Source organism: Acanthopagrus latus, chromosome 21 (assembly GCF_904848185.1).
Source record: "Acanthopagrus latus isolate v.2019 chromosome 21, fAcaLat1.1, whole genome shotgun sequence".
Taxonomy (NCBI): Eukaryota; Metazoa; Chordata; class Actinopteri; order Spariformes; family Sparidae; genus Acanthopagrus; species Acanthopagrus latus.
In genome coordinates, this window is record NC_051059.1 from 10,617,134 (window position 1) to 10,639,728 (window position 22,595).

A 22,595-nucleotide genomic window follows, 5' to 3' on the forward strand; every position below is an offset into this window, starting at 1 on the left:
AAATGCATGGAAAAATATGCTAATTAGATGCAGCTTCAGACGTCTGTCTCTCCTTCACTCACTCTCTCTCTCTCTCTCTCTCTCTCTCTCTCTCTGTATCAGCCAAATCAAACACCCCCAGCTGTGACAAGTGTGTGCGCAGCCGGCAGAAAGCAATCGTGCGTGGGAGCATGCTGCATAAGACAATGAGGATAACGAGAACAGCTCCCTCCCTAGACGTTGCTTCCTCTTTTAGTGTCACTCCCTTTTCTTTATGTCCATTTCGTTTTAATTTCTCCCCCCATCCCTCCTTTAGCTCTCAGTTATTTCCACCTCTCTATTATTCTTTCCCCCACTCCTCTCCATCTCTTTTCTGTGGAATACATTAGAGAAGCCTCCTACCTGAGTTGCCAGTCTGGCTCCGACCGATGCTCCTCTCCTGTTCCTGTGTGGAGGAGCTGTGAGCTGCCTCTCTCAGGTAGCCTCCTCTTCCTCTTCCTCCTCCCTCTGCTCTCTGCCTACTCTCCTGGGAGTCTCCGTCTGCGGCTCTCCAGCTGGGCAGAGGCTCGGCAGAGTGCTGGGACTGGAGATGCTGCTGCCGCTGCCTGCTGTCCCGGTCCCTGTCGGGGGAGTGAGACTTTCCCTTGATGCTGCCGTCTTGGCTGTCTTCTCTGGCTCCTCCCTGCTGTCTCCCCCTAACCTCCTCTTTATGACGCTCTCTCCTGCCCTCCTCCGCCACCTCCCCCTGCTGCCTGTGACCAGCAGAGGTGGTGGGAGGAAGAGGAGCCCCCACTCTCTCTTGGCTCTCTGGGAGGAGAGGGGAGGAGTTGAGCTCAGGCTCAGGGTGGACAGGGTCCCCGCTCTGGGTCATAGAGAAATACCTCAACGCCCTCTCCTGGTGGCTGTTTGTGCTGCTGGAAGTCTGTTGTTGGGCAGGGATGTAAGGGATGGCAGTGGACTTTCCTGAACGGACAGCGTCATTGTCGCCGCTGCTTCCTGGCGTGATGGTTACAGCAGTGACGGAGGCTTGGGAGGTGACGGCTGCAACAGAGCGGACGAGGGAGGCTGACAGGGGCTCCAGTTTGATCTCACCTCCATTTTTCAGCTGCGGGAACAGCAGGAATCATGTCAGAAACTCGGAATGACGACAAGGGAATAACTAGAGGGATTGATACTTAGAAGGGATGGATTACATGTGTCAGAAACAGAGAAGTTAGGATTAATAGATGTATGCGTGGGTATTACAAAAGGTATTATTGATGGGTGGAAGAATAAAGTGGGGCGACAAAAAGGTTGTGAACGAATGGATGGATGGGGGGAAGGACGGCAGCAATCAAAGCAAATTAGGTAAAACATTTTGGGTTTGCTCATGAAGCTGCAGCAACTCTCTGCCATTTACAAAATGGCAGCAAGAAGCACAGACAGTAACACAACTCAATCATTAACCTGCCAGACAAAAACATTTAACCTCCCTTTTAGCATATTCCATCTGACATTCACAGTCATTTAAGGAATATCATTCATAAACTATTTCAACAAACATAGCATTCATCTAGCCTGGATGTGGTGCAGTAACTTTTCTATTCTATTTGTGTTCAAATTTGTTTTGTAACAAATTTGATTTAATCATGCATGGTAATGTCTGTGGTGTCCTTAAGATGAAATTCCAGTACATTTCAACCAGTCTCATTTCCCATAAATGCTGCCATTGTTACTTTATGGACCATGTGAAATTGCATCAGGGTGTTTTTAACCTGAGGTCCACTTTGTCCAGGACTTAAATTCCCTTGATAGTTAGCCCCACTAGTTCATCAGATTGACACAAGTAAATAAAGGCTAATCAAGTGTTATTTGAACCATATATACTACTGCACTCACTTGATGAGTGTCCATGCCTTGAAAAAGGTCTCTGAACGAAATCTTGCGAAATCAAACAGATATTTGCACAGATTTGATGCTGGACGCCTTGTTTACATTCAGACAATATTTAGTCACACACAATTAATGATGAAATAGTGCTGTGATATTACAGAAACAATAAATAAATCAGAAACTTTATGATGGCCAAGCACATTGAGGCATTGGTAGTTAATTCAGTTCAGCTGGAAAAATCAAATAAGTTCAGGAAATAACCTTACACACCTATACTATAGCCTGAAAGGTCAGAAAAACACAATATTAAAACTGCATCACTATTAGCATCAATATCAGGGCACAGTATACTGAGCCATCTCTTCTTCCAACAATACTAGCAGAGATGCTCAAACTTCAGTCTACTGTCAGTGTTTGGGTATATTTGAAGGTCTATATTGACACTCATACATTTCTGCACACATTCAATATCAAGGCAAGATCCAACCATTATCCACTTATTCCCTTGACAAGCATTTCCTTTTTGCTAGTTTATTCAGGTTGGGTGGAAGCCTGAATAAACTAACATGCAGCACTTGCATTCAAGTAATCCCATGCTTGTTATGCAAGGAGCAAGCATGTCACTGAAGCTGCTTACATCCAAAAGTGAGGAGCCATTAAAAACAAACAAAGCACCTTAAACATCTACCACTTAGGCAAACTCATTTCAAACTTTAAAGTACACACTGGGCTGCATTTATGAACAACATTAAGCTCAGAAACTGCCATATCAATACAACACAGGTCACTAGCTGGACCGATCATATCAATCAATAACGGGATCATTCAATGTGACTAATGAGAAGCTCCGTACAGGCAGCAGAGGTCTTACGTGTTCTCTCTGATTGGCTTCTAAGTCACCGTTACACACCGCAGAGGGCTCCGCTTCCTGTGTGGACACCAGTGATTGACTATGACTCACAGATGAGAGTATTTTGGTGACACGTCAGATGATTTTTTTCAATCAAGAACATCATTTTAGCAACAAAATGAGAACAAAGGTCACAAATATACTCCCTCATGCACTCTGGTTATGGACCAACTGACAAAATGGTTTCCCTGTGCATAGTAATTAAGAGCTTCCACATGTGAATTGTTGGTGATTTGTGACATCTAGAGGCCACTGTGTAAAAAAGCAGATGCAGTATAAACTCCATGACCTTTATTGTATCTTAGAATGATCCAGCTGCAAAGAGAACCATGTCATTTATCCATCACGCACCAATGGAAACTGGTGGACTGCAAAACATTCACTGGAGTGTAAGTGACCTGGAAATGAGTCGTCTGTTGCTTCAGGCCTGTTTACTATATGAAGATCTTGCATACAAATTATTCAAATCATTTCAAATTATCCTGAAAGTCTTTTTTTTAAAATGAAAAAAGCAACTGTTTTAACAAGAGAAGCAAAACTTTTTGTACCTGCGCCACCTCTCCCTGGGTAATAGGTTGAGTCTGAAACCGAGCGTTGGCCCTACGTTGGCGGCTGTCTCCTCGCCCTCCCTCGGTGGTCTTGCCTGTAGTATGAGAGAGGCGGTTGAAAAGGGCCATCTTCTCACTCAGGCTGAGGGTGGACAGGTCAGGCTCGTCGGAGAAAGGGTCCTGGCCACCTTCCTCCACACCAGAACTGGGAGCTTGAGCTGGTTTCTGGTGCTCCTTGGTCTCCCTCTCCTGATCCTGGACTCCTATACTTGGCTGGGAGGAGGCCTGGATGCTGGGTAGAGACAGAGGTATGTCAGTGCATGAGAAATAGGTTTAAGTCTTCAAAGAGCCATTTCATTTAAAGTAAAAGCACATCTTGTTGAATGGAAAGTATTTATGCGTGTGCATTAAAAAATATTGTTTAACTATTAAAACTCCATCATCTCTAAATCAGGGCGGCAGAATTTTGAGATTGAAGTAAGTATAAAATTTAAAATATGGGGTTTCAAGGCTGCATTACAGAAGACTGTCTGAATAAACAAGAGACTGCTAAGAAAACATTACATCTGTTGCTTTTGATCAACTGTAATACCTTTAGATATTCTATGATAAAATGACTGAGAAGCTTAACTTACCTAAGACTAACTTATTTAAGAAACCTAATTTTACACGAAGAAATATATTAAACATGCAGTCTTAATGTATAACAAGCTATTGTCCTCTGCTTAATCTCAAAGAACTGAACTTGCATGTTAATACCAGCAAGCAGGTAAACAACTGTGACAACTGCATGAGATTACAGACACAGCAACAGAGACATAAGTAGATCAGCACACATATGCCAGATAATCATATAATGCACTTGGATGATTGAAGGGGATGTGGCGATCTCCCAGCAGAGTGCTAAGTTAAACCACGGTTGGTAAACAGACTGCAGGACACGTGAACTCAGACATGCAGAGGGCTTTAACTGGCTCAACCTCTGACCTTTCCATGAGATATGTAACTGACATTTGTGACTTGCATGTGCAGACCACAGCAAGAGGGAATGCTTTGAAACTGGACAAGGAACGTGTTTAATGAGTTATTGTGTAAACGCTGACTTCCTTCCCCTATATGGTGCAAACAGCTAAGAAGCAGCACAATGAGAGGGCAGAAATAACACGGTAAGATGAGCTGGAGGAGCAGATCAGCTCTGCAACCAGGAGAGGGGGGTGGAGAGTAAAGTATCTCCATGGTTATTTCTAAACCCATTGAGGTCCATTTACCATATGGTTTACATTCAAGTGACATCTTGAAAATCATTTAACTTGGATGGTTTTCATGCAATAAAGACATTCAGTGGGTGAGTACAATGAGCATTAACACGCAAGCAGATGCAAAGCACATGTAAGTTAGCAGACTTGAGTTAGCAGGCTGAGCTGTACCTGAAGCTGGTGCTGACTACAGTGGGGCTGGGGTCGCTAGCTGCATTAGTGTGGAAGCCCAGAGTTTGTGATGATGTAGTAGGATCACTTAGAAGTGGAGAAAGGGAATATTGATGTAAAAAAAACAATGTGAAATACAGATAATGCGAGGCAAAGATGTTCCTAAGGAGGAGAGGACACAAGTTAACAAGAAAGACATGGAAGTTGACAGAGTAGTCGGAAGATGTAGAAAAGTGGAAAAAGAAGGAAAGGATAGAGGAAAATAGAATCAAGTAAAGAGGAGGAGAGAGAAACAAAGAATACCTATAGTATATTCTCATTAAACTCTTTGATGTGAAATACAGCTACACAAGCAAAATCGCAGCTCTACCTTGACGCATTGACCACCTCCTTGTTGGTGACAGGCTGTGTGTGTGAGCGATCCTGAACTCTTCTTAGACGTCTTTCTATGGCAGCGTTTCTAGAGCGAGGTTTGGGAACATCTGATGTCCTTTCCAGCTCCTATCAGCAGTTTGATTTGAAATACAAAAATTTAATTAGAGAGTAAAACATGCCGATATATGAATATAATCACTCAAACACTTGTGACAAAGATATGCAATAGAGGCAAGATAATTAACAGTGTACCAACAAGTGCAGTGAAACAGCGAACTTCACTGGTAATTTAACAATTTCAAATAATTACAGATATCTGTGACAGGCCTTTATTGGCCAATAATATGACCCAACCGACACATTGGTTGGGCTCTAAGAATTATACAGTAGTAATCATATGTCCTTATGATTAAAGTGTACATAAAATGGAAAGTTTACCCTGAAGAGAGACCTCTTGGCAGCCACACTCATCTTGGCTCTGTCATCCAGTTTTTCCTCATCTAATGAAAAAAGATTTGTGTTACATGGTATTACCCATATTCAAACTTCTGGAAATGACAACAATGTTATTAAAATAGATCAAGTAATTGAGCGTACATGGAACAAGCTGAATTTACCTTCAGGCTCCTGTAACTGTGATGGGCTCAGACGAGACCTGCAGAAAACACATCAAGCATCTTCATTTAGGCAATACTTTTTAATTTTAAAGATCCACGGGACATTATCATTATCTGAATGCCAAAGTCGACCCATGCTCTGACAACCACTTTACTGTACTGTTCTTTGTAAAGAAATGCTCCTGCAGATCAATACAGAGAGCTTCTCCTGTACCTATCTGACTCCAGCCGCTCTGCAGAGGTGATGGGCTGAGTCCTAAATCTCTCCGACATGCGACTGTCTCCTGGAGTGATGTAGCGTCGAGGCCTCCGGGTACCCCTGTCCCGATCACTGCTGCTAGCCGGATCTACCTCCACTGCTGACAGATCTACTTTAGCAGTCTCGCTTCTTGTGTTGTATAGATTTAGAAAGGTTGACGAGGACAACAAAGACAAAAAATCGAAGTAAGAAAACTATTATGTTGGTTGCCTTTGATGTTGTTTTAGTAGATTATCAGGTTACCAGAAACTGCACTCAAGTTAGAAGAACACACTGATATTGGCACACACTCTAACTGCAACCCAACAGTGAAGAGCCATTACTCAGGGTTATCATGCAGCAGCAGACAAAAACCAAAGGGTAACTTGCAAGAACTGATTCTAACTTGCACAAGTAAATTAAGCTCTTCAATAAACACAATAATAGTAGATACCATAGCACTATGACTCACCACATTTCATGCCACAGAATGACTTTCTATCAGCATTATTTTCTTGGATGATTGGATTATTTATTTGCAACAGCTACCTAACGCAGAGTTAGACAGTTATTTAGCAATGCAACATAGAGCCCATGCCAGTGGACCTACAGCTCAGGTTTCCGGTTGGCATTTTCCAGATAGGAGTGTCGCAGTTGTGCCACTGACACTCTGGTGTCCAGGGTGCCCATCTCCCCATTAGCCACCCCTGATGAAGGAGCGGCCCTCAGTGTCTCTCTGCTGGCTGCCCTCTCCATGCGGTACATGGCAGAATGCTCACTGAGACCTATATCTGACTTGGAGCGGGTTCGTATCTTGGGTTTGGGCCCACCGCTTATCTCCATGCTTCTCTGTTTTACTTGAGGCAAAGAGGAGCCCTTGTGGAGGTAGACGGCTGAGTCAAACCTCTGGTGCGCAAATGGATCATGTAGCTGCTGCTGTCTCTGAGACTTGGAGTCTTCATCTAGTTTGGGCTGTAGTTGTTTTCTCTGGGAGGCTTGCTGCTGACTTGGAGGCTCTTGCCTTTGGGGTTCATACTCCTGCTGTCGTTGAGACTGTTGTGGTCTGAGAGGCTCTTGTGGCTGTCTTGAGTGGTCATTTGGATGATGCCTTTGAGGATCTTGCTGTTGAATTTGAGCATCATGTTGACTGTTTTTGGGATCATGCTGTTGTTGCATTGGAGGCTCTTGCTGCAGAATTCGAGGCTCTTGATGGTACACAGGTTCAGAGGGCTGATGCTGCCTGGGCTGCATGTGAACATGTGAAGTATGGGGAGGCTGCAAAGATCTATATACTCTCTCATCTTGGCCGTCATGGCTAGAGAGATGCTCTCTCCCTCTTTCTCTGATCCTCTCAACATTTCTCTCCCTTCCCCTCTCCCTTGGTCTATCTCGATCCCAGTCCTCCTCACCTTGACTCCTCCTCCTCCATTCTGGGCTGTAGTTCTGCCAGTCCATGTCTTCGTGCCGGCCCCTATGAGTATCATCCACGCTCCTTTCTCTCCGGCGGATCTCTGAGGGCAAAACAGCTTTCCTGCTCTTGAGCAGGCCCTCTGTCTGGGCCTCTTCTTTTAGGGCCTGCCTGGCCTCTAATCTTGCTTCCCTGTGGGAAGCATAGATTTGGTCAGCACTCACTCTCCTGCGTGGTTGTACCTCAGGAGGTCCAGGAAGTTTGGCAGTGGCAACTGGGGCAGGGATGGCTAAATAGGGCTGGGATTCCACAGCAGGACCAGGATGCTGGTACTCAGGAGCAGAGGGAGGATGGGCTGTTTGGCCTTGGGCAGGATGGTGACCCGGGCTGGGCTGAGGCTGGGAAACAGTCCTTTGATGGCTGTGTTCTGATCGCTGTGGCGTATACTGAGCAGTGTTCCCCTGCGTACGGTGCCTATTAGCCTGGTGTCTGTCTGGACTCCAGTCAGGAGGCCTCTGGATAGTTTCATCCCTCGACAATCGTTCCTTTACTCTGATTCTTGGGGAAGGAATGGACAAAGGGACACTGTGATTCCAGTTCAATTAAAAGCTCTGGCACTCCCTAAGCTCCATACTCAACTCAATCAAGATGTGATAAAAAAGGGGCATACACCAAGCTTTTATGATTCCATGGGCCACAAGAGGTGGTAAATGATAAAATAAACCAGCCACAATTTTTCTATCCAACAAGAAGGGTTGAGTGGTGTATCTACTGTAAACAATGATCACCTACTTGCCTAGGTGACCAGTACAGCTGACAGATGTAACACCTTAAGTTCAAAATCAAAATAACCTGATTTGTATTGTATTCTGGTATATCACAAAATGATGTGTGCGCCAAATGCACATTGTGAGATGTACTGCACAATGGTTTATGACATGAGACTATCATGGGTCCACCTTGGGCTGTCAAATCCTGCTCTAGAATTGTAACAAGGTCAAGTAGCAGCATGTCCTGGGTTTAAATTTGAGTCTAATTTCACACAACTCTCTCTCTCTCTCTCTCTCTCTGTCTCCCTCTCGCTCTCATGTCTGCGTGCCAAAAAAGTAAGCCAAACTATTTTCATCTACAACCTTCTGACCCCTGGTAGCTAAAGGTCGCTCTAATCTCATTCAAGACCACTAAGCCATACATAATTGATGGGCCTCTACTTTATCTGACATGGCATGAAGGACTTACACAGTGCTTGTGCTACAGTACATGATTACACACTAATACTAGCTAGCATAAGCAGCTGATAAGGCCACAATCAAACTTTTATACTACCTATAAAGTGATAAGATTGTCATTTTTGAGTCAGAAACAAGTGGACCGCAAACGGAGTGTGTTGGTTATTCTTTCTTTAGAAAAGCTGTACCACTTATTTTTGCAAATGTGGTATTAAAGACATACTGTAGGTTATCATTCATGCTTAAGTAACAATCTTATGAGACCAAGATGGCCATGTCTCTGTGAATTTCACCAGTTGATAAAGCTAAAAACTTCTGTTAATCTGTCTCTCTCTAGAATCCTTTCAGCATGAAACCACATCAAAACATAGATGCAAGATCTTAAGAGAAATGCATGGCTTAGCCTATGACACTTTCCAAGACACAGGGTACAAGACTCAGATGTAATTTCATAGGGGTTAACAAGCCAAAATCTCAGGAGTTGGGATGTAAGTACAGCCTCAGCTGACAAGTGCTGAGTCAGTCTGCGACTTAGTGATGACTGGGTCAGCGCATCAAGCTGACTAATGTTGTCACTCCATCAACTCCGGTTCACTACTACCACTCAGCTGCTCATGAAACCCAGACCACACACAGTCACACTAATTTTACAAGAATGTAGATGGAGGGGATGGTATTGTGCTGATAATAAAATGCTACGTCTTAAAGAGTTGTGGGATGTTTATAGTGTAAGACTGAGACACAAGGTGGGTCAAGTACCCCTGATTTCTGGAACTGCTTTCGTTCTTTCAAGGGCAAAATATTAAAAGAAATGGTTTGTGAGATTTTGGTTCAGTAAAGCATAGATAATACAGTGTTTTAAAAGTGTTCAAAATACAATTAGTGCCTATAATGAAACAACAGAAGGAACTAATCTGCTTACACTCAGGTTGGCCCTTAGGTTGCTTTTTTGACAGAGATGGTTTGATAGGATTATAATCATAAACACAAAAAAGCTTCTTCAGAAAAAAAGAACATGAAAAGTTGTGCATGTATTCAGTAAGTCTTTTGGTGAATAAAGTTAAAGAGTTAAAGACTATGTTAGGGATGAAGGTTTGTCAGTTGAAACACTTGTTAAATGGGAGATCACAACACCAGTTATTAAGAAATTATTATTAAATGAGATATTATATTGTACTATTATAAAGAAATTCTACTGGAATACATTAACTCCATGTCCACCGAGGACGTGTTTTTAATGTGCTGGCTTAATATCTGGTGACTATTTTTTAAAAAAGTTTTCTTATTCGAATTATTGCAAGATATCTCCATCCGTCCATCCATTGTCTGTAACAGCTTTATTCCCTTTATGGGGTCGCAGGGTTTTTTGCTGGAGCCAACCCCAGCTGTCCCCGGGGGAGGGCAGGGTACTCCCTGGACAAGTCGCTAGCTCATCGCAGGGGCAACATATCTGCAGATTTCAATACTTAACAACTTTTTAAGGCCTATAAAAATGCTTTGAGGACTTTTAAAGCACCTTTCATAATTTTGAATGCTGTGTCCGAAAAGAATAAATGCAAGACAAACAAAATTAATGCACAGTTTCCAGTGGTTACAAGAAAATATTGTAGAATGAATCAGCATTTCTCTGAATATAAAGAGCCAGCTTTAACACATGTACCCGGTGGACTACAGGGCATTGTGATGGCTTCACACTGATGACAGCCTGAGCAGGCAGTACCTTGAAGGCCAGCTGCAGTCTGTCTGCGTGTCACTCTCTGAGTCTGTGTTGAGAGACCAGTCGCTCTTTGACAGGGCGGCCAGGCTACAGGATGATGCGGTGACAGTGTCAAAGCCTTAGGGAAAATTCTGATCATTCGTTTAAAGATCAGAGCAAAGTAAGCTGCACTGATCAGCTGAACCATAACCAGGAGATGCAGATGTTGAGCAGTTTGAGGATCATTTTAAAATGTGCTGTGCTGTGTATGTGTTCATTAAAGGTTTGTCATTAACGTGTAACTATTTTCAATGCTTGCAAAAAACTTTTTTTTCTTTTTGCTAGTGTCACTTTTTCATTATACACAGGTCTACAGATACAGTTCATTCTGTGTCTGCAGACCTGTGTCACTTCTTCATTATACACAGGTCTACAGGTCTGAACTGTGTTCATTCTGTAATTGATCTCTGTTTCAATGTCATCAAATCACAATCTATCTGATTCTTTATGTTAACATCTACAATTTTCATTCCTTTGGTGGTAGCATATTCAAGTGGATTGTGATATAAACGCTTTGCTAATAAACCAAGCTGCTGGTGAATCAGTGTTTCCTCTTGGGGCAAGCAGGGAAATCAAATCCCCTCCAGAATCCAACTCTGCAATCTACCCCGATGCCCTACAACCTTTTCTTGATGAGCTTCCCAGAGAGTTTCTATGTGAAACCGGAGCAAGGCAAACGTCACAGACCTGGACCCACAGTCTAGAATGATCCTAATACTGGTGTGGTGCAGCAGCCTAGCTAGCTCAGCAGCAAAGACCAGGCAGTCCTAATTAACAAGTTCATGAATTTTGGAATGCCCAATGATCTATCGTTGATATTTTTCCAAACGTATGCACAAACTCAATTCAATTTGAAGTATTGTTATAAATAATCTTCATAAATGTTCAAAAACAATCAAAAACATAGAATGCAAAGTTTTAAGGAGCTGGTGTATATATTTTCAAGAAAACAGGGGTTTGTGTATTTAAATTCTCTTGGACCACATGTAGTCTAAAAAAATCGAAGACACAACATCAGACTTTTTCATGAGCAGATAGAACTACCTAGTGAGGAAGTTAGTTAATCATAATAATGACCTACATTGTTTAAGACATTCCTTTATGATCAAATTTTTGAAGAACTCCAACGAGTATGAACAGCAGAGTTTTTTCAGTGTGTTGACATACATGCCTGGGAACACACATTACAAAAACTTAATTTTAGCATCTTGTTGGACTCTAAAGGTGTATTTTTATCATGTACGCAAGTTAAATTTGCAGTACAGAACATTTGTCTTCCAATTACACAAACAATGTAAATGATGATAGGTTCCATCATATTTGTATTTGCTCGCTTTGGTTCCTCCCCCCCTCAGCTCTAGCAAACCAAAGGTTACTGGTCACTACCTATGCACAAGTGCGGGAAAGTCACCACAGATTTCAGGTTTAGTTCAGTTTTCAAGCATTTTCTGAGGACTTTTATAAACTCACCCCTGCCTGTTGAGGATGCTCTGGGCCTGCTGCTCGATGAATAAATCCCCAGGTGAGATGCCATAGCGTGTGGAGGGCAGTGAGGCGCGGCGGGCGGTGCGAGGGGAGCTGGGCACCGCTGCGATGCTGTAATCCCTGGTGGAGGCGGGGCTTGGCTCCTGATGGGCGTTGTCCTGGTGGTGGTGGTGCTGCTGCTGCTGCTGGGACTGGGATGGATGCTGCTCGTGAGTTCTGGTTCTAGAAGTGATTGAGCGCTCTTGAGCTCCACCACGCCGGTAGTTCTCCATGTTCTTCACCCTTTCCTGCTCCGAGAATCCTCTCGGCCTTTCTTGAGTTAGGGGAGGGGCCTGGTTTGAGTGAGCAGGGCTGGAAGTGGAAACGGCAGCAGGGTCGGGGTGAGTCCTCATGTAAACTCTGCCCACACCAGAGCGGTACGGCACTCTGGCCCCCCGTCCGGGTTCCTCAGCTTGCTGACTGTCTCTGTCTCGCCGGGCAGTCATTTGTCGGTCAGAGACGTCTGTATCACGCCGGGAACGGTAGCGTGGTGTGTAATCGATGTCTGCCTCCTGATCAAGGAGGATGCCATAGCGCTCTGACAGCTGGCGCCGACGCTCGGCTTTGTAGCGTGCGATGCGTTCAGCCTTGGAGCTGAGGCTGGTGGGGTCTGTGGGGCCAGATGTTGGTGTAGAGGCAGTGGATAACGTTACTGGGTCAACATACACCACCACTGGCTCTGGACGACCACTGCCAACACTGCTTTTGACCTGGGATGATCTGTCATGAGATGACACCTGCTTCTGGGGTGCCTCCAGCTCCTCTCGACTGTAGCGTCTCACTGTGGTAAACAGTGGAAATGCTTAATTAGTTATCAGCAATATTCCAAGCAAGAACAATGCTGCATTCATGTCACATAGAGGTCATTGTAAAAACAGCTTGTCACTTCTGAATACTATTCATGCCAAAGCCCAAGACACAGGCACAACTGAAAGCTCATATACTGCATATTGGACTTGCTGTAGTGTCTAAAATTTTAAATAGATGCCTCATGCAATGCAACATGCAACAACCAGGACTTATATCAACTACTGAATGGCAGCTCTTTTTCTTTTTCAAATATGGTTGTCATTCTCAATTCAAGTCCATGAACGGCAGCATCATATATCTTTGCGGTGCATCATGCCATGCTTACCCATCACACAAGGCTCACAGGGATCAGAGGCGCGGGTGTACCGCGGAGGATCCTCCTCCAGCATTCTGTTGGCTACCAAACCACCGGGCACCAGCGCAGGCGGAGCGTCGCTTTCAATCCCCTCCAGGCGCCGGGCTATCCTCTCCTTTCTGTCAGAGACAGAAGGCAGAGCATATGGTGAGCATCTATTAAATCAAGTTAGTCTTTATGTAAACATTTAGTTGTTTGTTTTATTTAGTTGTTTATGTGAAAATATAGTAAAGAGATACCTGTTCATTCCCAAATCCTTTGTGACAGCCCCCTCGAAGTATTTCTTTAACTCTGACACTGAATATTAGAACAGAAAATATAAATTTAGAACCAATGTCATAACTAACAACCTGTATATTATATTATGACTGATTATGTGTGTTTAGAACCAATGCACACCTTTGGGAAGGGCAGACAGAAGTTTGGCATCTGTGTCTGAAACACTCTTGACCAAGGTGGTCTTGCCACTTAAGGAGAAGTCACTCTGAAAACTAAATGAGAACACAGAGTCACAAACATGATTTCCTAATAAATACAAAACATTTAATCAAAGCAGTTGTTCAGAGTAGCTGGTGGAATGGTGGTGTAGTGTAATAGTATCCTTAAACTTATTCAGACTACCTAAAACAAGGACAATACATTGTGACTATTTTCCTAAATCAGCTGTCCTCACAGCCCTCAGTCGCCTTGACTTAAAGAGGTGATGGCAGGTAAAGGTGAAACTTCCAACAGGATCCATCTTAAGAACTAGGTCATCATGTCTTGACTCTCCTCCAAATGGAAACAGACAATCAAGGTCGTCTTCTTAATGCCTTTATATCTCACTATCAACAGATCACACTAGCTGGGATAAATAAACTCACCTATCTTCTCTTTCCTCTTTAATTTGTTATTGTTGAAAAAGCTGTCAATTTATATTTTAATTGTTATCCTTAACTCTTTGGAGATGAATTAGGTCCTACTAAAAAGCTCTTGGAACAGTTTAGGGCAGAGTCAACCAACAGTCTTTTTTATTTTGACATATTTTCTAACATCTTTCCAGACAACACCGTCCACCACATCTCATTGCTCAGAGTAGACCTCTGCATATAAAAAAAGGAGAAAATACAGAGAAGCTGCTCATCAAGTTACTTTTTATACTTTACTATGTCAGATTTTCACAATCTAATCTTTTTTTTGGACTGGATAGCTGTTATACTGGTGAATTCTGTCTTACATTTTCTGTAGGAGTGAAGGTAATTTGCTTACTATGCTAAAGGTCTAATGCTTAACCACCAGCAGAAACACTTTAAACTAATGCAAAAAGGGGGCTTTGTGCAAAGTGCCCCTGAAGGGGTATTATTGCTCTAATGCCATGTGAACAAAAAAGTGTCTTGGGATAAGCTGTTCCAGGCATCTCCAGCTTTTAATGCTTACTGCTCATGATAAGCTAAAGCACTCTACTGTTGTAAATCTATATCCTTACATATCCCTGACTTGATGACTGAGCATAATGAGACAGTTGTAAATGCTATTAGAGAATAGAAAAAGTCATCTCTGTAGCTCCAGTTTTTGCCCTTAAACTTTAGCAAATCTAAAACTGCCATTCTTTGCGACAGGTTAAAACAATCAATCTGCCAAAAACATACAAAAAAATCCTAATTATTTGATCCATTCCAGTGTGGGAACTGTAAACCAAAAAACTCACCTTAAAGTGTCTGTTGGTAATGAGGCTGAGCTGCTGAGCTTGGTGGGAGCTTTAGAGCTAATTCCTAAAAGAGACACAAGAGAAATTCAACAGTCAGTCTGTCTGTGTCGACACTACTGAAGGAGTCTTGAAAAAAAAAAAAACAGTTCATCATAGTACAGCTATTTGGACAACATTCAGAAGGGTATGATAATTGGGAAGAGTAAAAAAAAAAAATTATGACAATTAATTTCATCCAGACCCTTTCACCAGCAAAGTACAAAACTTTTTGCTACACAGTAATGGAATGCAAATCCACACTGGGGCTGCAACTACCAATTATTTTCATTGTCAATTAATCTGTTGTTTCTTTCCTTGAGAAATCAGTAAATTGTTAGGTCTAAAAAATGTCAGCAACTGGTGAAAAAAATGCTTAGGTCGCCAATGACTTCCTCAAAACTCCTGTTTTGTCCATGACCTAAAGAAATACAGTTTCTTGTCATAAAGAGGAGTCTGATTTGATTTGACATGGTCAGGATGCCACTGAAGGGTTGCTGGTTTGATTTTTCTACTCAAGCTTCCCATGAAAAAAGTCTATGCTCTTATGATACTGCATAATATCCATAAAGCAACGGGTGTTGAGAGACCAAAACAAATGTTTGCCATCACAAATCTCACTTTAAGGATAAGAAGTTATACTTGGAACATGTTTCACAAAATATTTTGTAACCCATTGAAAGTATTGCCACTGTAAGTTAAAACTGATATATGCAACTGAAAACTGAAAAGTCACAGTTCTCTCAGAGTCAACACTGACAAACTGCTGTTCCAGCTCCAGCGTCATGAGTCACTTGTCAAAGACAGTTACTCAGAAAGTTCACATCCAGTTCCCAACTGATAGCTGACCCCCTCGCTCTCACGTCACAGCAACAGCAGCCTGTTGTAAAGTTGTAGCCCAGTATAGGAGACAGATCGTGTGACTGCTCCAGACGCCTCCAGAACACCTCCGGCTTATTTTGGCCTCCAAGACTGTGTGGCAATACAGCAAGGAATGTTTGGCAGGACAGAAAGTAAGTGAGTGAAAGGTGTGGTGGTACAGGCAGATGCCTCTATAGCATGTTAAAGAGATTCTCAGTGTTTTTTTTAAGTGCACCAGTGAAATCCAAGCACTCAGAAGTGACATGTTTAAATTTAAGGCAATACACAAGTCAGAATTAGACATAAGCATGACCAGAGATCTCTTTTCTGGAAGTCTTCATTTCATGATTATTATGTTGTAAATGCAATTCTTGAGCACAGGTTTTGCTTGGGATGTAAAGCACCAAAGAGATGAAGAAATAGCCGTAGCAACTTCGGCGCTCTATTTTCATTCTCAAAACCCATAAATGTCACAACCTCTAAAGCATGACTTCATCTCAAATCCACAAACATTCAAGATCTTGGACGCCTGTGGGAATGTTGCGTAGGTGTGTGTACATGTATCAGTTTATCTGTCTGGAAAGCCCCTTGCACACAAGTCAGTCATCCTTGGAAACGCCTGCAGGTTGTCAACAAAACAAGCAGCACAAGGCTCAAGGATGGCAGTGCCAGAGAGCAGCTTAGGCTGCTGACTGTCCCAAAGTGAGCGTGGTGAGGAGAGGAGATTTTCTATAAATATTCAGAGGTGCAAAATAGACTCCCTGAGTGAAATGGGCCTTCACTTTCACACAATCTGTTTGGAAAGTCTGCTAGTTCAAGATGAAAAGGTTCCATCTCAGCAGACAATGATAGAGTGCATTCCCAAAGGAAGGAAAAAGCAGGGTTCACCTGTTGAATATACAGCAGTTAAAATTATCTTTCAAGTACTCAAACTTACTCTCCATTCCTTCACAGCTAATGATGCTAACAATCATGCTAATGGTAAAAGATAAACCCCTTTGTTCCTATTCATAATATCCCAAAATCCTTAAACGCATTAGACAGAGATGAGTAGCTCTTACACACATCACGAATCCTTAATTCATCTTATCCAACCAAGTAAAAGGGTCAACAAGGTAACTTCAATGCCTCTTAGTCCGTCCAACCAAGCCAGACCTTTCTATCTACAGTATCAGTGAGAGCCAACTTTGTCTCAGTAAAGAGCTAAATGGCATTAGCTGAATCCCCCGTGCAATCTATAGAGTTTAGGTGGGTAAAGAAAGTCACCCTATAGCCCTCCCCTTTCAAAGGCCTTACCTTGGCCACAGGGCTCCACATGGTCCACATGGTAACTAGATATCCATGGGTTTCGAAACATGTTTAAGAAGAACAGAAGGATGCCCTGTTGCTATGACTCCCCTCCAGTCACAGCAGTGGTGGACAGCAGGAGTGGCAGTGGTGGAGGTGAGGGCTGCTACAGGCAAGCGGACAGGCAGGGATGGAGGTGGCAACGCGAACACACACACACACACAGATGAGCACACAGCAGACTGACTGCAAGCTACAGCCAACACAGACTAGCTGTCATACTGTGTGTGTGTGTGTGTGTGTGTGTACATGTCAGTGTGTGTGTATGTGCACGCAAGGCAGCTGAAAGAGAGCGAGAGACAGCACAGCAGGGTGCTAAAGCAGCTCAGAGCCCTAATCAGATTACAGGCAGAAATTAGCCTTGATGATAAAAACTCTGGAACAGGATTGGAGGAGGTAGCCAGCAGGGCTGCAGGGGGTGGTATGGGGTCCGGGGTAACTGGAAATCGGATGGTATACCAAACACGCGCACATATCAGGCATGCTTCAGCCATGGTGCCCGGGTGCCCACAAAATTCCAAATATTAAAGAAACAGAAACTGATATTAACATCATTACCACATCAGTGAGAAATCTTGTTGAAGTGTTTAAATGCAGCAGAGTCTACTACTGGGAATATGATTCATTATGGTTGTAAGATTTGTACTGGCAGCATTGATGCCAGTTCAGCAAAAATTGAAGGCTTTATTGAGATGTCCCGTGCAATGCAGTTGAACAGACTTATTCGAATCGTTAACGAATAAAAACAACATCACTGGCAAAGATTTCTGACAACGCTTTTAAATGTTGTCAGAAATATTGGTTTCTGCACTGGTTTCAAAAAGTAGTCAAATTGATGTAACATTATGAGAAAATGATTCTACTTCTCATGTGATTGATTACTTCAAGTCTAAAACAGTTTCTTTAGTTGATTTATAGTCGTATTCTCTAGTTTCATGTTCATTCAGTTAGTTATGGTCCCATTTACAGTAAAATAGACAATATATAATAGGTTTGCTTAAGGGCATGGCTACCTTGTGATTGACCAGTCGCTGCCACAGCGTGTCTTCATGCCCTGAGTCAGATGCTAAGTCAGATGTAATGAGTAGCTGAGAAACAATCTCATCTACTCGTTCTTAAAACCCACTTTTCTCGATCATTATATCTGGTAATGTGTGGCAAGGACTGGCGGTGGTGGCTACAGTGAGTGTCCAGACTTCACCTCTGGTTACTTGAGCACCTTGACCCTTGGCCGGTCCAGTCCAGCCAAGGATGTCGCAAAACACATGTGCATGACACACAGAATTAGGCAAAGATTCAGTTACTGTAGCTCTTTGAATGAGTATATGGGCTCTTTTCCACAGAAGACGAATAATGCTAATAATCCAAAGTTAGAAACTTCTGTTGTTTGTATTGTTTTGCTGCTCACTGAGGTTTTGACCTTGTTGTGTACAATGTTACCCCTCCCCAAAAAAAGAAAAAAAACATCAAGCTGTCAGTTTGTTATTCTCTTTATTGAGCTCTCAACGTTTTAAATCTTTACAAAACTACATATGAACCACAGAATAACCTCCAGCACTCGTCGGTGAGAACAAACGTACAGAAAAGCATTCTCCTAAAAAAGCCCTATCTTAGTATGATACCACTTAACATGATGTCTGCTGTTGTGAATGAATATCTGCAGTGTCACACTAGACATGTGAGAGAACTCCAACATAATCTTAAAGCTCTCTGAAATGTATTGAATAAGTAAACTGACAACAAAAATACAGCCCTTTACTCTTGTTACACAATTTCAGACGTCTTACCCCTTCTCAATTGCACACTCACCCAACTCCTCTGTCTGATGCTTTTTCTCACCCTTTCACACACAAACGCCCCCCACCATCCTCCCCTAGTCTGCTTTCTCTCCCTGTAGACACCCCTAATAAGGCAACATGTGTTGTGAGTGGCTGCCTCGGGGAGAGGTCACCCTGTAAGCCAGCCTGCCATGTTTACCAGGGGACCGTCTCCACGCCTGCTCTCTGCGCTGCCTTGTTTTGTTTTCCCACTCCTTCTCATTTTCACCCCTTAGATTTGTCATTCTTGCCATCCATCTTGTTTCGCTCCTCTGATCCCTCCTACTCATTTCTCTCAACTCCTTTTCTGCATTCTTGGCATATGATTGCTTCTTTACCTATCTCTTTCTACTTCATTCTGGTTACCCGTCCTTCCATTGTTAATGTCCATGCAAGCCTGCATAGCAACAAACATGATACATCCTCCGTCACTCACTCTCTATCTCACTGGTTGCACACATTTTATGTTTTCAAAACAAGATCTCCCGTTATTCATAAGGCTTTTCTTAGAAGTAAACCTCACTGGCATACAACAGAGTACTTGAAGCCTTCCAAGAAACCAAACTGAGGTGGACTTTGAGTCAAGTGACAACGTGGGAACTTGTGTCAGACATTGTGACCAGTTTAACATCTTGGATTTGCAGACCTTTTTAGGAAATTCAGATTAAGTTCAATTTGTTGACAAATTAGCGCTAAGATTTGGGGTTGTGTTTTTCAAAAGGAGTTTAGCATCTCACTTGAATAAACTTTTTGTCATTTTTATATACAAAAACAAGCTCTTGCTGTTCAACCGTTAATGTCTGAATGTTAAAAATATGATGTTCTTGGCTGAAAAGCATTTCCATTGTCATTTAAAAAACAGAAAAACAACGTGAATAAAATTTTAACTAAAAAAAATAGAACCTTATTTTTCAAATGTAAAAGTACTACCAAAAGTTTTTTTATAGGCATACATATATCCTTCAAGTCAAACTCAATTCCTCAGTTGTCAGGTCTGTAAATTCCACTGGCTTTTCTTTCTTTGGCATGAAGTAACACTGAACATAATGCCAAAGGAAGCATTTAGGCATTAAAAGTAAAATATTAATCAGAAAGCATACTATAGCAATTAAACATACTAAAGCAAATGAACATACTATAGCAGCCATGTCCAAACTATTCCAGAAAGGGCCGATGTGGCTGCAGGTTTTCTTTTCAACCGAGCAGCAGCACACCAGACGTGACTCATTTAATCAACTGCAGCCACACGGCCCTTAGTCAGGAACAGTTTGGATACGCCTGTACTATAGCAAAGGACATAAAAGAAGACAAAACAACAATTTCCCAGAAAAATGTATCAACAACAATGTGTATCAGGTGCCTGTCATGTCATGTCACCAAGTAAACTGTAAGATCTATAACTCTCTCAAACGACGCATTGCTGTCTGCTATTGACATGTTACCAACTACAAAAAACCTGCACCGCTGAGACCCCTTTGTCAGACTTCAACTGTCTCTTGGTTTTTGGGTCAAAGTCAAGCAAAAATGTGACACTCAGTTCAACAATTTCATCTTGCAACACTGGATGTCCAAAGCACTCAATAAAACTCAACACCCAGGACATCATGTAAACAATCCAAGGGGAAGCGCTTCAACAAATCCCTGTGACTCAGCATCAAAACATCTCTTTGCTAATCAAACTTTAAGACGTGAAGCTCAGCAGCACACAAGTCATACTACAGGGTTCAGCTAAGGGCAGACTTTTTTTCTATGGAAACCATGATCCTTTTAGTCAGCCTGAGCATGACATTTCTGTTTAAACATATAACATGCTTTAAATTCACAAAACAGGTAATCAACTTTCAGGCAATGACAATCCTCAATTACTCTATTGTGAGAGTTTTCTAAAAGTTAACTGAGTAAAACACATAGACTATCCATTGACAAACAGCCTATTTTCGACAGTGCCAGGTGAGTAAACTGGATGAGACAGCTCACCTGGTGTAAATGTTATCCTGTGCTGAAGGATAGTTTATAGCACAATTGATACTCAGTTGGTTAGAACCAATCAATTTATATAGACGACAATCCTCTCAGTTAAAGCAGCCTCAGCTCAAACTAGAAGGAAAAGGTGATATTCTGTATTATACTATATAATATTTTCAAGGGACATTGAAGTCCTGTCAATTATGCCTGTTCCTATCAGGACACCAACAGCAAACAAACAAATGTGTCTTCTTTATTTTTTAGACTCATTTCTTTATCAATGGTCACACAACATATATAACAGATATATTGGATTTTAGTCGACTCGACCATGATGCATGACGTGACATCACATGCAAACAAGCTTTTAGTTTGTTCAATGTGTGCTTTTAAAACCTTTTTTTCATCAATTTTGTCAGTAATTATTATTCAGTTAGTTGTATTAATGATGCACAAAAATTATTAATTAAATCTACAATGTGATATTTCTAAGCTTTTCTGACAGTTTGTAGATGGCATAATTTATTTTGCCAGTATGGTTTGCTCAGCCATGGCATTTAGCTGCTACCAGTAATTATTGCATTAACGGAGACATGATTACTAATTTAGAGACTTCTTTGCATTTTTGGCAGCAGCGGTTGCTGTACTCCAACCAGGCCTGCCTTTATTAGGAGAAACATTCTTTGTTTTGGTTAGCTTGTACTAATGCACTAATGTCCTGACGCAGACACATGTGCACTAATATAAACACTTGCAGACACATGCAGAAGAACTGCATGATCCAAACTCTCTCTTATACACACACACACAAACAGGTCAAGTGAGAGCCTGAAGCAGCAGAGCAGGAACCTTCATCCTTCCCTGTTCCTTAAACATTTACTCTGGCAGTTCTGTCTTTAGATCCAGATCTGCGTTCCTCTCTGCTGCCTTGCATCAACTCTGCCTGACACGCGGCACAGAAATCTGCCTGCTCTGCTCTTATATGGGTATCGATGAGCACAGCGCATGGTGCTCAGGAGAGACACTTAGGAAGTTCTGCAACACTTAGGCAGAGCTGGAGGGAGGGAGGGAGGAATGAAGGAGAGAAAAAGACAGTGTGGGTGAAGGAGGAGGAAGAGGAGGATTTCATGCCAGAAGTGGTCACTGGAGAATTTGGCTGTCTTTTCTTAAAGTTACATCGTCCAGGAACATCTTCACATTATGTAACATGATGATGTAACTTAAGGTAACTTATGAGCAGACATGCATACAGTGCATAGTTAGTTGTTGCAGCATGCCTCCAAACTAGTGCAGGCTTATATCTGCAGGGCCACTACTTTTCCCTGGATTGAACACATAAACTGGCCAAGCCAAATATTTAAAGGAATTAGTTGGTTATTATTATGAAACTTTGGTCCTTTTTTTCTTTCTTAGTGGCCCTAAAGAACACCATCATATATGGAAATTCATTTCATAGGAGATACCAACAGCAATAAAAAAATGTTTCTTTTGCAATCTCTCCTCGGTATTTTTCATATCTATCATGGTAGGATATTTTCATTATGTGCTGCCTGCTGTACATGAACTCATTTTACTAATTAGGACAAGTATTCAATTTCAAAATATCAATCTAGTGGCACCTGTACATAACAGCCTCATATAACTATAACTTCACCTCAATCATTCTTTTTCCAACACCACCTTCTTTATCTATATACAATGACCAAAGCATGCATTTAAAACCATGATACCATACTAATCATGATATCATTGTTAATATAATATCATTGTTATATTCTACCTAGATCTGACATGGTTAATAAATAAATCCATTAGTTGTCAATAATTAAATTAA

At 42.1% G+C, this 22,595-nt stretch overlaps 1 protein-coding gene across 7 annotated transcripts in view; it reads right to left on the minus strand.

Annotated features, from left to right (window-relative positions):
* The window catches only part of svilb (supervillin b), a 39,242-nt gene extending 22,102 nt beyond the window's left edge, over positions 1–17,140 (minus strand). For 4 of the 7 annotated variants that reach the window (XR_005072275.1, XM_037085151.1, XM_037085150.1 and 1 more), the window contains exons 1-15: positions 16,929–17,140; positions 14,736–14,799; positions 13,448–13,539; positions 13,288–13,345; positions 13,019–13,167; positions 11,830–12,664; positions 6,577–7,932; positions 5,943–6,116; positions 5,729–5,766; positions 5,550–5,611; positions 5,107–5,237; positions 4,737–4,823; positions 3,310–3,601; positions 2,723–2,779; positions 382–1,084 (exon numbers count right to left, since the gene is read on the minus strand). Coding sequence is in view for 6 of the 7 variants with exons in the window: in XM_037085151.1 (XP_036941046.1) it covers positions 382–1,084; positions 2,723–2,779; positions 3,310–3,601; positions 4,737–4,823; positions 5,107–5,237; positions 5,550–5,611; positions 5,729–5,766; positions 5,943–6,116; positions 6,577–7,932; positions 11,830–12,664; positions 13,019–13,167; positions 13,288–13,345; positions 13,448–13,539; positions 14,736–14,799; positions 16,929–16,989 (4,159 nt within the window). In the remaining variant the exon portion in view is untranslated. The remainder of the gene's footprint in view (positions 1–381; positions 1,085–2,722; positions 2,780–3,309; positions 3,602–4,736; positions 4,824–5,106; positions 5,238–5,549; positions 5,612–5,728; positions 5,767–5,942; positions 6,117–6,576; positions 7,933–11,829; positions 12,665–13,018; positions 13,168–13,287; positions 13,346–13,447; positions 13,540–14,735; positions 14,800–16,928) is intronic. The other 3 variants (XM_037085154.1, XM_037085153.1, XM_037085156.1) reach the window with 3 other exon arrangements.
* Positions 17,141–22,595: the final 5,455 nt, after the last annotated feature.